This window comes from Stenella coeruleoalba (genome assembly GCF_951394435.1).
Source record: "Stenella coeruleoalba genome assembly, chromosome: 21".
NCBI classification, from domain to species: Eukaryota; Metazoa; Chordata; class Mammalia; order Artiodactyla; family Delphinidae; genus Stenella; species Stenella coeruleoalba.
The window spans coordinates 21,379,931-21,397,592 of record NC_137167.1 but is presented as its reverse complement, the minus strand read 5'-3'; the positions used below and the strand labels follow the sequence as shown (position 1 = coordinate 21,397,592).

The 17,662-nt window shown below is 36.9% G+C and overlaps 1 protein-coding gene across 6 annotated transcripts in view; it reads right to left on the bottom strand.

Moving 5' to 3' along the window:
- Positions 1 to 17,662, bottom strand: part of LOC307179867 (uncharacterized protein) — a 349,430-nt gene that overhangs the window by 103,819 nt on the left and 227,949 nt on the right. For all 6 annotated transcript variants that reach the window (XR_013825568.1, XR_013825569.1, XR_013825570.1 and 3 more), the window contains exon 3: positions 11,089 to 11,222. Coding sequence is in view for 1 of the 6 variants with exons in the window: in XM_079909578.1 (XP_079765704.1) it covers positions 11,089 to 11,222 (134 nt within the window). In the remaining 5 variants the exon portion in view is untranslated. The remainder of the gene's footprint in view (positions 1 to 11,088; positions 11,223 to 17,662) is intronic.

Below are 17,662 nucleotides of genomic sequence, written 5' to 3'. Positions count from 1 at the left end.
ATTGATTAGCTCTAGTAGTTTTCTGGTAGCATCTTTAGGATTCTCTATGTGTAGTATCATGTCATCTGCAAACAGTGACAGCTTTACTTCTTCTTTTCCGATTTGGGTTCCTTTTATTTCCTTTTCTCCTCTGATTGCTGTGGCTAAAACTTCCAAAACTATGTTGAATAATAGTGGTGAGAGTGGGCAACCTTGTCTTGTTCCTGATCTTAGTGGAAATGGTTTCTGTTTTTCACCACTGAGATGCCTCAGTTTCTGTCTGCAGCCCAGTCTGCTCCCATGAACTCCAGACTCATATCCTTGCACTTGGCCATCTAGCAACAGCCCCTTGATTTTGAGCTTGATAGGGTGACTTGCTTTGGTCAAGGGAGTGTGGTGGGAAGTGGCAATGTGCAAGTTCTGGGCCTAGGCTTTAGGAAAATTGAGTCTTCTGCCCCCTGAGAACATGCTTCAATTCTCCTGCTTGTCCAAGGAGACAGTGGAGCAACTGTGTCCTAACCCATAGCCTAGAGCCACACACAGGCAAGCTTAGTTCCTACTAGCTAACACCAGCCAATTCAGTCAGGTGAGGAAGAATATATGACTTCTTTAAATCAATTCAGTTTTGGTAATGCTTTGTTACATGCCTTGGTTGTGACAATAGCAAATTAAACTCAACACCTAATTTTCCTCTTACATCTTTTTTTTCACTGTCATACTCACCAATGGTGATAACAATTCCATCCTTCTCACTTCTCAGGCCCCAAAATTTGAGTTATTCTTGACATCTTTCTTCTTCTCACACTCCATATTCAAACCATCAGACAGTTCTATTTGCTCTACCTTCAAAGTATGTCTGCAACACAACCATCTCTCAAGCTTGCTAGCTAACCTGGTGCAAGCTACCACCATCTCTTGCTTAGAGTGTGGCAATAGCCTGCCAATGGTCCCCCTGCTTCTATCTGCCCTAGTGCTTATAGAGTTTGTTTTCAAACTCTTTACTGATAAAGCAGTGACTCTTAAGAACCAGAGGACCAGTCAGAATCAGCATTCCTGAAACCAAATCCTGGCCCAGCTCTACATTAGACAATTTTGCTTAACTGCTCTGCACTTGGTTGAATTACCTGTAAAATGATAGAGTCCCAAAAGTCCTTTTCTCATTTGCATTTCTCTATTTATGGGTGGATATCATCAAGTCTCTTTGAGAATTATGTGGACAACCTCGGTTTTAATTTACTTACTCTACAGAGAGAACTAGTGGTTCAGATAATCTGAAAGAATATCAAGAAAATAACATAGCCTTAAAAATATCCAGAAAAATATGTATTGCCACAAAGACTAAACTCCTTTGCAAATTCCCCAAATGCTCAGCTCTGCCTTGTATTTACAGCAGACATAGAAGAGAGTTTATTAACTTAGAAGGAAAGAAAAAAACATTAACATAACAAGTCATTAAAAATAATACAGTATTACGAAGCAAAGTATAATCTCAATAAATTTTTAAATAATTGCTTTTGTGGCCGGTTCTTGAATGATCTTTGTATTCAGAGATAGCAACTGTCATACTGGTATATAAAGTGTACGTGTGTGCTTACTTTTTATGCATGGAACCAATACTATTTTGCAATATGAACATGAAGCTATCATCCCTTGATTTGTGGCTGTACCATTCATTGATGATCTTAGAGCAGTGGATTTCAACTCTTTTTTCATCTTTGGTCTAACATATTCTCATCAAATTTAAAAGCTTTTATTTTTAAAGAAATGCGTGAACCTTACAGCTTGCATTTTTCTACCTTAAAAGTAATTACTGCAGAAAGAGTTGCATATCTATAAAATGGAATACTGCGCAAACATTCATTTATATTAATACGGAAGAAATCTTCAAGATATAGGCAAAAAAGGAAGGTGTAGAACAATCTTTGTAGTATGCAATTTTTTGCAGGAAAGTGGAGAAATAATATATCTTCATATATAAAGAAACACTGAAGGATACAAAAGAAACACAAAATGTGGTTATTTCCCACTTATATCCTTTATGTCATTTTGATTTTTAAGCCATGGGAATTAAAAAGAAAACCTATAAAACAAAGTATTTTTACCTTATTGAATAAAAACAAAATAAAACATACACACACAAAAAGAGCTTTCTTTCACCTCCCTCTTCTGGAAGCAGATTAAGATAGAAAGGGAGAATAATAGCTTGTTACTGTGTATTTTCCAATTATTGTCTTCATTTTTATAAGAATGAGAGTAAAAAAGAATGCTGCTATTTTAGCCAGGCTACTGTGTACTGTAAAATGAATGTTTTTAGAAGAGTCCTTTTTGTATTCACTCAGAATTAAAACTTATTTCCGTCCACAGCTGCTTTTGGAAGCTTGTAGCTGTAATCGGAGAGCAGCAGATGCCTGCGTCTGCCAGGAGCCGCAGGAACACAGCAGCAGAAGCTGGTGCCCTCTGCTTGTTTGTGTTCATGCTCTGCTTGGGCTACTGTTGTCTTTGGAAGGAGTGACATTAATGCAGTGAAATCAATCCATTTTGTGTGACACTAAAAATTTTCATTTGCTGTGTAATCATGTATATTGTCCCTATTCCTGATGAATCCTGAAGTAGGCTCAGGAGGGTGTCCATGTTTATTGTAGAGAAGGAAGACATAGCAATGTCAGTCTTACAAAAGGCAAGTAAAAAGAAGCAAGTTTATGGATGTTAATTAACTCTTCATAATGATCTGTAATTTCCTTAGTTTATTTTTCATATACCTCACTTTCAGTTTGGTGCATAATTTAGCCAAAATTCATACGGCTAACACATGGATCCAAACCAAAATATGTACAATCCATAATACATACATCCAAAAATATAAAAAGATACTGTTCCTTCTGTTTCCACTTAATGTTTCATGACTGGTTGACTCAATATTCCTACAGATATTAGTAATGGGGTTGTAGACTAAATATTCATGTGTAATCTTCTCTAAAATTTTTAGGAAAAAATATGAGTCTCAAGGAAAGATAAATTGTAAACACTTCCTGAATGGATTTAGTAGACAGAAAAAAAATGCTAAGAAAAAATGGTTAAGAATTAATTATCTCCGTATATGAATGACATTTAATATAAAAGAGTTCTCAAAGAATTGCTAACCCAGCAAGAATTACATGAAAACAGAAGTGCAACTCTTAATGGAAATTTATTCCAGCTATTCACTACCTTAGTGATTACTCTGAAATCTTTCCATCTACTTATTCTGTGTCAATTTAATAAAACTTTTAAAAGAATTTGATAAAAATTAACAAAATGGTCATCTCTCTAATTTTGCAGAAATTCCTCATGTCCACACATCTAGTCCTATAGAGTTGTTTTCTTAAATGTGGAGGAGATGCAGGAAAAGAGGGCATATGAGTAGGTATGCTATTATGTTATTTACAACAGCAAATGGCCTTTTGACATTCAACTAGGTAATCCTATGTATTGGGTGGCAAAATTCTAGATATTTCAATAAATGCTTACTTAAAGATAATCCAAACACTGTTCAAATAACCATTTTCTTTATGTGTTGCAAGTATTTCACACTGACCTTGAGCCACTGCAGCATTCTAAAGTGCCTTCTGAACTATCAAAGATGCAGTTATGGTCAATTTAATTTTAATGCTAAGAATATGTTAATATGAATTATTTAAAATTGTAACCCAAGACTAATAATCTGTACATATAGTGGCTTATGTTAACCAGAATATTAAGTTCATAGACATCCTCACTGATCATATTTTTGCAATTTGCTGTACTTACACATTTGAAAAAAAAAGATAAACAATAACAATAATGCTCTAGAGATGTTCTTTTGAAACCCAGGTTTCCACTCTTTCAGAACACTTTTTTTAAGTTTTTCATGTGGAAGTAAGTGATCCTCACCTGAGCTCCCATTACAGCCTTTTTCACTGTATGTTATATTGCAATTATATCTGTTTACATGTTCATTTCTCCTTGAAAACATTTAATGTCTAGAGGGCAGGGTTTGTCTTACTCGTGAATAGTGCATGAACATACATTGAATTTTGTTGTTTTCTGGGAGGTGGCTGGCAATCAAGGTTTTTGTCTTGCTTTTATTTTTTACTGATATATAATTGGCATGTAACGTTATATTAGTTTCAGGTGTACAACATAACTACTTGATATCTGTATGTATTATAAAATGATCACCCACAAGAAGTCTAGTTAACATCCATCTCCAGACATAGTCACAATTTTTTCCCTTGTGGTGAGAACATTTAAGATCTCTCTTAGCAACCTCCAAATATGCAATACAGGATTGTTAACTTATCGTCACCACGCTGAACAACACTGAATTTAACAGAAGCATATGGCTGTTACCTATTTCAGTGTCACAGGTGCCCAGGCCTCTAACAAACATGTATTAAACTCCTGTGGTATGACTGTCAGTACATTAGGACAAGAGCTGGAAAGTGAAAAGAACAAGAATCCAGAGATACTTGTAGCTGATCTCTGATCAGTGTCATCTGGTGAAAGATATGAACACATAGGCAGTAATTACAGTACAAGGAGATCAGTGCCATCAAGGTCATTGTGAATACAGAGAAAAAAGAAACCTACGTGGAGAAGAGGAGGTGACACTTGAGTACAGTCCTAGAAAGTGAGCCAGAGTTCGTTCACACAAAGGAGAGAGCAACATACACAAAGACATGGATCTAGGAGAGGCCTTCAGCGGTGCAGATGGTGAAAACCTCAGTGGGTCTGGATGGCAGAGCTCGTGGGGGCACAGATGGGAGGTGACCCTGGAATGGAGGCCTGAGTCTAGACGTGGAGGACTCAGCACCTTGGTCCTGTGGACTAAAAGACACATGTGGGAAAGCAGGAGAGAGAAATGAACAGTGTGGAGGGTTGACTGGAAGCAAATGAGAGATGCAGGAAGAAAAACAACATTGAAGCTACTTATAAAATCAGCTACCTTCTATAGCCCTGGGCAGCTGGCTAGACTACCTACATGTGTAATTTAATTTAATCCTCACAACCACCCTGTGGGTTAAGTGTCATTGCCATCATTCCCTTTTATAGACGAGAAAGGCTTCATGGTGTTAAGTCACTTGCCCATCTATGAGGCGGGCAAACGGTACAATCATTCACACCCAGATGCACATAACTCCAAAGTGTATGCATAGAATCACTAAATCTATGCCTTATATCTAACTTTAAAAATGAAATTTTGCCATTTGAGACAATAGGAAGGGACCTGGAGAGTATTATGCTTAGTGAAATAAGACAGACAAATACTGTATGTTTTCACATATATGTAGAATCTAAAAAATAAAACAAATGAACAGATAAAACAGATTCACAGATACACCAAACAGAGGGGAGAAGGGTGGGGGAAGGGGCAAAAGAGGTGAAAACGTTTAAGGGGTACAAACTATTGGGTATAAAATAAATAAGTTATAAGGATGTAATGTACAGCACAGGAAATACAGTCAATATTTTATAATAACCATGTATGAAGTATATTCTATAAAAACATCAAATTACTATGTTGTACACTTAAAATCAATGTAATATTGTAAGTCAACTCTACCTCAATTTTTAAAAAATGGATGTTACTGGGAATGTGATCACAGGGAATGAAAAACAAAAACAAAGCAAAACAATGTTATATGTACGCTGGCCATTCTCATTAGGCATCTGGCTGTTCCCTCCCAGAGGCACATCCAGGAACTCCTGCCACAGGGCATGGGGACTCTGATCCACAGAGTTCGATGATGATTACAATAAGTATATGACATTGAGGTGATTACCTGTAACATTTGTTGTTATGCTAATGCAATTTTTAACTGAAGGTGCATGGTAGAAGGCTTTTTATAAACTGCATAGGTTGAATCTCCACAGAGCCCTAAAACTACTGAAGGAAAAAAACAAAGCACTACAATGGCAACACAGCGGCATACGCAAATGGACTTTAGGTCATCCAGAACATGTAACTTTTGGGCCAATTGCCTAATATCCTTGCTATTTTATGTGCTCTATTGTTTGAATATCCATATTATGAGCTTGCTCTCCTTTGGCCTGTGAAATTGATCTTATGATTTTTCTTTTCAATCCATTTCAGTAGGTGTTCTAATTTACATTTAAAATATATGGGCAGTGAAGTAATAGCCCCAAGAGACTCTCTATTACACTGATACGGTGAGCATGAACGTGAGCGTACTGTGTTGGCCAATCTCTTAGCAAGAGTAAGACAGGGGGCCCAGAACAGATGGGGGTCTCTCAACCATGACCTATTTAGCTATGTTTTCCTTCATCTGACTCGCCATTTCAGTCTTTAAAAAAGCAAGGCATCAAGTAAATGTTAAGTGCAGGATTTATTTATTTATTTAATTTCTGGCAGCTGAAAAATATAGATGGATTAAGTGTGTAGCCTTAGAGCTAGAAAGCTACTTACATCTATCATCGTATCATATGAGTTTGATGGTGGTTGGGAGTCTCAATCCACATTTAATTAAACTCCTTTGCTTTTTCAAATGAAATCTCAGGAGCACACACACACACACACAAAGTGTTTCCATTAGTGCCAGGCTTCTGTGGCTGCTGGAATTTGATTGATTTCATTGCATCCTGAGTGTTCTATCTCCACAGGAAAAGTCTAATTTGTTCCCTTTTTGTCTGTGCCCTCCAACTTATTTTACTTGACAAGAATTTGGAATCCGAGTTGTTTGAATACTTTTGAGGGCTCACTGCTTGAATTTAGTGTGAATTTCTATTATAACGTTGCAAAATTTTAGCAATAATAAATGATGTGAGTAAATAAAATTTTTACCAAATTAGAAGACCCAGAATGTTTGGTTTTATAAAGAATGTCTGCACGATACATAGAAATTAATGTCAACATTAGTGTCTTTCACGAAGCCCTGACATTCCCAATAGTTAAAAGAAGTGAAGAATACAGGAAAGATTTCATGAGTTATGTTCCCCTCTCTCCACAATGTAAACACAAATATGCTATGACCTGTATTAGATGAGACTGGAGAAAAGGAAGTGTGATTGGATATGAATAAGTAGAATATTATATATTTTACAATCAGGGCATCATAGATTTTCTACTAATTTCCATTTTTATATCTCTGTTCTTCTGAGGATCTCAAAGAACTTTATATTCAGTCATAAGCCAAAGCAGCCTACTAAAATTAGATATTATATTGTTGTTACAATATGCCCTGCCTTGAAACAAGCAAGTATATATTAATGAACTTTTATCATAAAGAATAATTGTAGGTTATTTTGCCTAAAAATTTTATCTTATATTTTTATGAAAATTAATACTTCTTTTTTTTGTGGTACATGGGCCTCTCACTGTTGTGGCCTCTCCTGTTGCGGAGCACATGCTCCGGACGTGCAGGCTCAGCAGCCATGGCTCACAGGCCCAGCCGCTCCGCGGCATGTGGGATCTTCCCGGACCGGGGCACGAACCCACGTCCCCTGCATCGGCAGGCGGACTCTCAACCACTGCGCCACCAGGGAAGCCCAATACTTTTTATAAGTATGTCTAAATATCTGCATTCTACTATTCATTTTCATATTACTTGTCTATTATAAGATAATATTGCCTATTTCCTATGACAAAGGATTGCAATTATAAATGCATACTTAAGAATTAAAAGTTGAAACAAACACTAAAATTTAGGAATCAAGAAAAATTAATGTAATAATGTCTGAATTATGAACACATAAGTCATAATGAAGAAATTATGTTAACCAAATTTTACAGTCCTCACAAGAAAGAGTCTGTTATTAGACAAATATTTTATGTCCGGCCACACAAGCTGTTTTGAATGTTGTTTTGTTGTTATTGATGTGACAAATACACGGTTGCAAGATGAGACCCGATACAGTCATACAAATCCATACAAATCGTTTCTTTGAGTTCAGCGCAGCCTAGAGCCCCATCTAGAATCACATCATAGATTTAATTACTTCAGCTATTCAGGTTTAAAGGAAAATGTTTTTGTCAAGTTAGGTTAGTAATTTAGAGAAATTTTGATTGGATGCCCGACTTACTAAATAAAAGCTTCATATCATCTAAATTCAGTATATATTTACAAAACTTTCTCAATTTCATTAATTATGCAAGTATTTTGTTTAGTCCTAACAATCATTAAAAATTACCATACATGAAACAAACAAGTTGCCAAATTTGGACTGACACATGTCCTGTGAGGGCAGCGTGGCCAGGCCAATACCTGAGGGATTACAGGGAGGCACTGCTTTGGGTATAAGGTCTAATCACACTAAGTTCCTAATCACAGAATGTAGATGAAGACACTGCTTAGTCATGGTTTGTATTTTGACACTGCATAAGACCTGGCTTAGTTCAAGGCTATTGGGTCCCAGCAGGGAACACTTAGCCTATTCAAACAGGATATTGGAGGAGAGTTTAATAAAGAGTCTATTTACAGAGATGTGGGCAGGGCTATAGAAACCAAAGAGGGATGTGGAAGCATCTTGGCAACAGCAGAAAGCCATCACGACTCCTGGGCTCGAAGGAGCAAAGTTAGGGAATTGCAGCTATAGGGGAGGGATGCTGAAAAGGAGCTGTGGCTTTTTGTATAGGAGCATAGCCATTGACATTACTCTGTAGGAAAGGAACTGGGGAATAAATATCCCAATCTCAATCTCAAGATTCTTGTGTCTTCTGATAATCTGCCCAACTTTTCCACTGGCTGAGCCCAGTCAGAAGGCAGAGAGCAAGAGAGATCATTAATGCAAGCCTCTAAAGATCAGCCTCCTAACATAGAAAACGTGTTGCAGAAGGGTAGAGACTGAGTCTGGATGGACAAACAGATAATAGCCAGCACACTAGGCCTGCTGAAGTGTAATGACCAGTGTTGTTGGTGGGAATGTAAATTGGTATAACCACTATGGAGAACAGTATGGAGGTTCCTTAAAAAACTAAAAATAGAACTATCATATGCTCCTGGCAATCCCACTCCTGGGTATATATCCGGAGGAAACCATAATTCAAAGAGATACATGCACCCCAATGTTCATTACAGCACTATTTACAATAGCCAAGACACGGAAGGAACCTAAATGTCCATCCACAGATGAGTGCCTACAGAAGATGTGGCACATATATACAATGGAATATTACCCAGCCATAAAAAAGAATGAAATAACGCCAGTTGCAGCAAATGGATGGACCTAGAGTCTGTCATACAGAGTGAAGTAAGCCAGACAGAGAAAGATAAATATCATATGATATTACTTACATGTGGAATCTAAAAAAAAAAAAATTACAAATGAACTTATTTACAAAACAAAAACTCACAGACACAGAAAACAAACTTGACTTCCCTTGGTGGCACAGTGGTTAAGAATCTGCCTGCCAATGCAGGGGACACAGGTTCGAGCCCTGGCCCAGGAAGATCCCACATGCAGTGGAGCAACTAAGCCCGTGTGCCACAACTACTGAAGCCCTCACGCCTAGAGCCCACACTCCGCAACAAGAGAAGCCACTGCAATGAGAAGCCCGCGCACCCCAACGAAGAGTAGCCCCCACTCTCCGCAACTAGAGCAAGGCCGCGTGCGCCCAGCAATGAAGACCCAATGCAGCCAAAAATAAATAAATAAATAAATAAGTTAAATAAAAACAAACAAACAAACTTATGGCTACCAAAGGAGAAAGGGTGGGGGGGGAAGGGATAAATTAGGAGGTTGGGATTAACATATATATAATACTATATATAAAACAGATAAGCAACAAGGACCTACTGTATAGCACAGGGAACTATACTTAATATTTTGTAATAACCTATAAGGGAAGAGAATCTGAAGAATAATATAACTGAATAGATGTGCTGTACTCCTGAAATTAACATGATAATGTAATTCAACTATATTTCAATTAAATTAATAAATAAATAAACAAAAGGAAATAACAAGAGCTTAAATGAATGTCCTGAACGCAAGAGACACTGGATGCAGTGTGGAACCTATATGCCATAGTAACGTTATCTGTAATAAATCTATTTTTAAAAACTTCAAAGTAAGCAACACAACTTCTCATTTAAAGTTCATCTGCTAAGATGCAGTAAAACTATGAATTTGCTGAAAACTGCAACTCTCCCATCCATCATTCATCATGATTCTCTCTCTACTACCAAACAAATAATGGAAATTATCAGCACTATCTGCACAGCACAGATATTTTTTATATTGAATATGCTTTTTTTCTGAAATGATAAATGTTACATTGTAAATTATTTTTATTTCTTTCTTGTACAGACTGCATTCCTGACTTTGCATCTTGGCAAGTTGAAGATTTCAGCACTGTTTTAAATTTGACTCAAATGCACATACATTTTTTTCCAATGCAAATGAACTGCAGTTATTTGGTGGTAAATGTTTTCTAGAATTCTGAAAAAGACTTAAGTCTTTTTCAAAAAAACTTGTCATGCATCAAATCCTTGATGTATGAATTCTTGCAGCCGCTGCCTTGCTTAATGAATCTTCTGAGAAGATGTCAAAAGACAAATTAAAATCGGTTGTTCCCAATATGAATATCTAGGGAATATCCAGAGCTTTTTAATAAATTCATTTAAGGATGAATATGGGCCAAAATATTTTTATTCTCAGAACTGATGGATTGTCACATTCATTAACGTGGATGAAAACAACAATATATTGCAAAAACCATCGGTGGAGAATAAACGTTAATTTGAAATGTCACATATATTATTATGAGCGATTGTTCCACTCCTGCATATTAAAATTAAACATAAATATATGCAATCAGTTCTAGGTCACCGAAGAACATTCACAGCTTCAGTTCAGAAATGCATAACTACTTCCCCTCTCTCTCCCCATTCCCTTCACCATCTTTTGGTTCAAATCTCTTTTTCTTTGCTTCTGAAACTGCCCAGGGTCACCTCCTAGGCAGCCAGCCAGTCCTAAAGAACCAAAGTAGCTGTTTTACAAGGCTTTGTTCATTATTATTTTAGTAAACTCTTTCCATGTTCTGTGTTTCCCTCTGACGCCCATCTCAGAATAATGAAATTGACTCACAGTTGTGCATTTGTGTTTTGGAAATTACTGTTCATATGTACTTGCCTTATATTCAGAATGATCTGAAAAGAACCTTCTCTCCCTTAGAATTAGACGTAGTAGAATGTAGTTAGCTACTCCAGTGCCGGGAACAAAACTCGGTCCCCGCAGGTTCAGGGCTGGCAAGGCATCAACTCTAACTGCAAATGAAAGAGATTTTAGGTTTAGAAAAGAAGTTGTAAGGAATTGGGGTTCTAATTTCTTGCCAAATCCAATTTTGCTGAGTTATAATTATTTTAATTAGAAATAGGTTACATTTTTCTTGAAATGTATACCGATTCGTAGTTCAAAGGGGAAGTTAATTTGTTTTGTGCCATCTCTTCTCAACATGCTCGCTCTCTCTCTCTCTCTCTCTCTCTCTCTCTCACTAAATTTGGTGGAAACTAAACAACTTTGCCTATTTCTGAACTTTGTCTGTGTCTAAGCCCCAACCTACAACTCAATAACTCCCAACCTTCTTGAAAAAGTGATAACAAGGCAGCTTTGACATTTAGTGCAGATTCATCCCCACTGCTGGGGAAACCACTAAGCCTGAGACCTACTGATGGTACATCAATAATCTTTGTGTCATAGGTGAAGACCAGTTAAATTAGCAGTTAATGTAGGCAATTCTTCCTGGCCTTCCTAAGTACATTTATGAAAGGAAGTGAATTAGTCTTTCTCGACTCTTAGCACTTCGATTTTAATATGTACTTTCTTCCTTGAAGACATTATTTATGTTCATGGATTCCATATCAACCTCTTGGTGGCTGACTTCTAGCTCTCTCATTAAGCAGCTACAAGGCCTAAATTATCTGACCCCAAATTAACTTTCCAGCCTCATTTTCCTCCTCTCCCTTCACTGCTGCCTCCTTCGATCTTGGCAGAATGGAATTCCTCTATTCTCCACACTGTCGCTCTTTTACACTGCTGCACTTGTTATTCTAATGATCTTTAATTTCTCTATTAAAAAATGTGCTCAGCTCAATTGTCTTCTCCTTTTTGGAGCCTTTACTTGAAATCCTCTATCCTAAAGGCAGAGTAAATTTTAATTTTTTTTTTTAGCTCCCAAAGCACTTCACCCTCAAATTTAACATATTTCATTAAGAATATACAAGAATTCACACAGACTAGATGCTCAATAAATATTTCTTTGTTTGTTCCAGGTTTATTAACATATAGCTGACATAGAACATTGTGTTAGTTTAAGGTATACAACGTGTTTATTTGATACACTTATAATATTGCAAAATGATTGCCACTGTGGTGTTACCTAACACTTCCATCGTGTCACATAATTACCATTTTTTTTTGTAGTAAGAACATTTAACATCTACTCTCTTAGCAACTTTTAAGTATATAATACAGTATTACTAACTGTAGTCACCATGCTGGACATTAGATCCCCAGAACTTACTCATCTTATAGCTGGAAGTTTGTACACTTCGACCAGCATCTCCCCATTTTCCTCACCCCTCCCAGCCCCTGGTGGCCACCAATCTACTTTCTGTTTTTAGGAGTTCAGTTTTTATATGCCACATATAAGTAATATTTTACAGAATTAGTCTTTCTCTGACTTCTTTTGCTTAGTGTAATGCCCTCAAGGCCCATCCATGTTGTCTCAAATGGCAGGATTTCCTTCTTTCTCATGGCCGGATAATATTCATATATATATATGAATATATATATATATACCATCATATATACATATATATATTTATATATATGTATGACATCTTCCTTATCTATACATCCACTGACAGACACAGGTTTTTTCTATATCTTGCTGCAACGCTGCAATGACAGTACAGATATCTTCCAGATCCTGTTTACATTTATTATACACCTCAATAGCAAAAAACCAAACAATCTGATTTTTTCAATGGGCAGAGTACTCGAATACACGTTTTTTCGAAGAAGACATACAAATAGCCAACAGGCACATGAAAAGGTGCTCGACATGACTTACATTCAGAGAAATACAAATTTAAGCCACAGTGAGATAGCACCTTACGCCTGTTAGAATGGGCATCATCAAAATGACAAGAAATAACAAGTGTCTGCAAGGATGTGGAGAAAAGGAAACCCTTGTACGGCATTAGTGTCAATGTAAATTGGTGCAGGCACTATGCAAAACAGTAAGAAGGTTCCTCAAGAAATTGAAAATAGAACTACCATATGATCCAGCAATCCCACTTCCGGTTATTTATCCAAAGCTAATGTTTCCTTAATTCAATGAATTGCTTCTCTTTTATTCTCAGCACATGCTTCATCATGTTGCCAATCTTTTGAAGCGCCCTCTCCTCTGACACGTGGAAGCTGCACATTCCTCTAGCACAGTCTTTATCACATCACATCACAACTACTCACTTACTTGGTTTTTCCTCTGATCTCCACTAGATTGCAAACTCCTTGGGGTCACAGCCTCTTCTACTGTCAGAGTCTAACACTGCCTCTGGCACACAGTGGTTCCCCAGTGAGTATCAAATGGATGAGGGAATGAACTCAAAGGGCAGCATGCACAGTCCCCAGGGTTTGTGACTGCAGTGACCTTTCTCCCCACTGATGTCTGACCACGCTTCTCATTTGTGTCACTCAATTCACTCATGGATATAGCCTGTTCTCTATTTTCCTGTTATTTTGTTGTTGTTGTTCGTAAATATTGTCTCTCCACTAAGCTAACTCATGGTGGTCTTACAGTTCATATCTCCCTAACAGGGAAGAATGAATTGCTATAGTGATAAAAGTTCCTGGGGACTCAGGATTCAGGATTTTTTTTTAGCAGGAATTACCTCCAGTGGAAAATAATTCCACTGGAGGTCATGTAGCAGCCAAAAGACACGGTGTGTGTTCAGCCAAATGGAATTGTATCATGGGGAACATCTGAAAATTCAGTGAAGGTGATGAAGTACCTTCTGAAGGAATCTCAGTGGAGATTCTTACAGCACATTAAAAACAAGCTCATCGTCAGTTAATCTGATTGGTATTAGACTGGGTTCATAGTCTCTAAGTTTTCTCCTGAAACTACAAATCTGGGGGAGTTTTATTTTGACTCCTATGCAAAACTCCTGACCATTGGACAAAGAATCTAAATCTGCTATCCATATAGCCATGAGAAAGTGTCTGCAGTTTACTGTGGCAAATATACAAGAAGTTCAAACCAGAAAAATGTTTTGTCTTAATTATCTAGTGAGTGGATAATTAATTCCACGCTCTCTTAATGAGAGAGTGGAACATATTTTTTACCTTGAAGTATATTTACAATTGACTTCAAAATATCACTTCTCTCAGTTGAGCAGATACAACTAGATTTATAATTATCTTTTTAAAAGTTGTTCTAATTAGTGGCTATTTAATGATGTAAGTAATCAGTTTTCTTGTTTTATTATCATATGTATTTATTTAATCATTTCATCGAGGGACACCCCTTTTATTTTCACACTTGCCTTTGTTTTCTGAGGGAACAAATGAACAAAATAATCCCTAGAGAATAAAAGATCAGAAAACATGAATTACCTGAAGGATTTTGGGGTTTGGAACCTGAACTTAAATCATGGTTTTGTAGGAGGAAAGCAAATCTAGAAGTTATTCTACTTAAGTGGAGCTGGTGTTGAAGTGCTGAAAAGCTGTGGAATGTAATACTTTCATTTGTTTGTTTGAAGCTGCTATCCCTGGAATAATTACCAGTGCAACGGGAGGCCAAGTTCAAGAACCAAAGCAAAGAATACAATCAATCAGTTATATAATGGATTCTTTGTGAAATTATTAGGTTAATGGTTTCCAATTATACAACTTTAACTGATTCTCTGTTTGGATGACATGTAGATTGTCCGAGTTTTGTGTTTTTACTACAACTCTAGTATTTCATTAAAGAGAAGAAAACAAGGTTGTTAATCAACTATCTTAAATTTTAAAACAATACATCGATTCACAGAGCTGCACGTCACATGGTTTGTTACATGGTGTGACTGATGAACAGAACGTAGTCATTGGTATCCCAGGGACATCTACTGCTTACCATGTGAGCATAAGCAAGATAACTGACCTCTCTAAACTGTCTTTTTTATCTGTATAAATGAGGATACCAATGCAACCTTCATACAGTTGCAGTGATTATTAAATAAGATAATATATTTAAAGGGCTTTAGAATAGTGCTTAGCATATTTAAGCCATTTAAAAATAACAGTTATGCTGTTAGGTATTAAAAAGCAGCACTGCAGCAAAGTCACTGCCAAAGGGCTAGTCAAATAATATGACTGAATTGGTCACTAGATCCATTGCATTTTTACATATCTTGTGATCTTATCTTTGGTGGGGAGAGGGTATTTAGGCAAAAGTAACAGGAAACTTAATAACTAATGGATTAGACAAGGAAGAGATTTATAGTTCCCATTCAGAAGTCTGGAGTTGACTCAAGACAAGTCTGACCCTCACGAATGTTACCAAGGACTCAGATTTTTCCTATCATGCTGTTTCTAATCTTTGGTATGGCTTTCCTTCTCACGATCACGTGATGGCCACTATACTTCCAGTACCACATCTGCATTCCAAACATAAAAAAGGCAAACAGATAATGATCCAAAAACCTTCTCCACATAAGGATTTTGTTTTTTATTTGGAAATGTAATCATTTCTGAGCAGAGTTTCAATTATATCTTATTAGCAAGACACATACCAAATGGTCATTCAACACAAAGAGGACTGGGAGGTTTTAGATTTTAACTAGGCACATAGCCACCCCTCTGTATGTGTTTGTGTGTAGATGTATTAAAGTAGTAAAGGAAGTAAGAGAAATGCATATTTGATAGTCAACCAGCAGTGTCAGCCACAGTAATACTGAAACTATTTATTTTGCAGCTTACAAGGAGGCATGTCATTCATAATCTCAAAAGACAAGCATAGTTAAGATATTTTCATTCAATTTTGCATATGCTGTATGCTATATACTATAGTCCAGTTTAGCAATGAGCATTAGAATGGGGCTGGAGTCCTGAGTTCTAGCCTTGCATCTGTCACTAGTTTAGTGCTTAGCTTTATGCAAATTGGCATATCATTTCCTCCTTCATTAATTTTGGAGGTCAAATGAGATGATATCTAACATTACTCTTGGGTCTTAAATTCTGTGGTTTCATTATTATAATATTTATCTCTTTCCTTTTTTAAAAAAATTAAATCCCCAAAGTTTAGTAATGTTTTGGAACATTTGAGTTCTGATTAAAACAATCATCGAAAGGTTATTTATTGCTGTTAGCTTTATGCTAGGCTACAAATAAGACACAAAACAAGTTAAAGATATGTTGCCTACTCTCCACTTACGAAACTAATCGTACCTGACACGGCCATTATTCACTGTTAGTTCCGAGAAGAGAGAGATCAGAACGATGTGAAGAAGTTGGAGATGGTTTCATGAATGAAATGGAAATGGAACCCAGCTCGATCTCAGCAGCATTTGAAACAAAATACAATGTAGAATGAAAGGACTTGGCTAGGTGGAGAAGATATGAAGGGATATCTCAAAGGAAGCGTTACAGCATTAATAGAGATACAGATTAGAAGGTAAGCTTACCATTTCGGGGGCCAAGGAAAGAGCCTATCCCAGTTAGGTGAGAAAGTATATGTTGGTGGCTGATAAAAATAAGGTTGACCATAGAGTTTGCATGCTTTCCTCTTGTAATTATTATTCTTATGCAAATGTCCAACTAAGACCCGGATGCTGGGTCTGTCACTTTTAAGTTTCTCTACCATTTGCACACACAGCATATATACTTAGATCCAGAGCAAACTGTGCTTAGATCCTGTATAAGTTCATGTGACCCAAGAAGTATAATACCTCTTTTAATTTCTGTGCCACGCATCAGAATCAGACTCACTCTATGCACATTGTGCTAGTACTATGTCTTGACATAGCTGACTCCTAGATCCTGGATCCTAAGCTAGACCAAAAGAAAACAAGAAGTCTCCCTCTATCCTTTTGTTGGATCTTTCATTGTGAACCAATCAATCATAAATTACAACCTAATTCTCACTAACCGGTGTCTAACTGGTCGGGTCTTCTATGCATTGTTATGAGAGACAGAAGAGGCATAGTATTGATTTACTGATTCATTGAGCAATGAGAAATCATTATTTGTAATTGAAGAAAAAATGGATTGTTTTACAGAGATTTGTGTCTCAGCAGCATTTGAAAGAAAAAACAAAGTAGTGCAGCATCAGGAAAATGAGGTAAAGGTATTATCTCAGAGGAAAATCAGGAAGATCTAGATTAAGGCAGTGGACTTTTCAGTGGAGGGGGAAAACTGATAGAATTTGAGCTATAGATTGGGTACAAGGAATAAATCAAAATACAGAGTGTGCAAGTGTGTTTATTTTAGACCCATGTTTGTACCATATTTGTGCTTTTCCTGCCTGAGCTATATGACCCAGATGGCTGCAGAATCTGAGGTCCCAGCTGAGAAGATGAGGGTACCAGATCTACATGGTTAGAAAGGAATCAAGGGTGGTGCCACGGTTGTTCATTTGACAAAATGCAGGCATTGAGAAAGGATTCTGGCTACAACTGAGATGAAGCCTTTAGCTTTCTAGCCTGCTTCAAATTTAGAT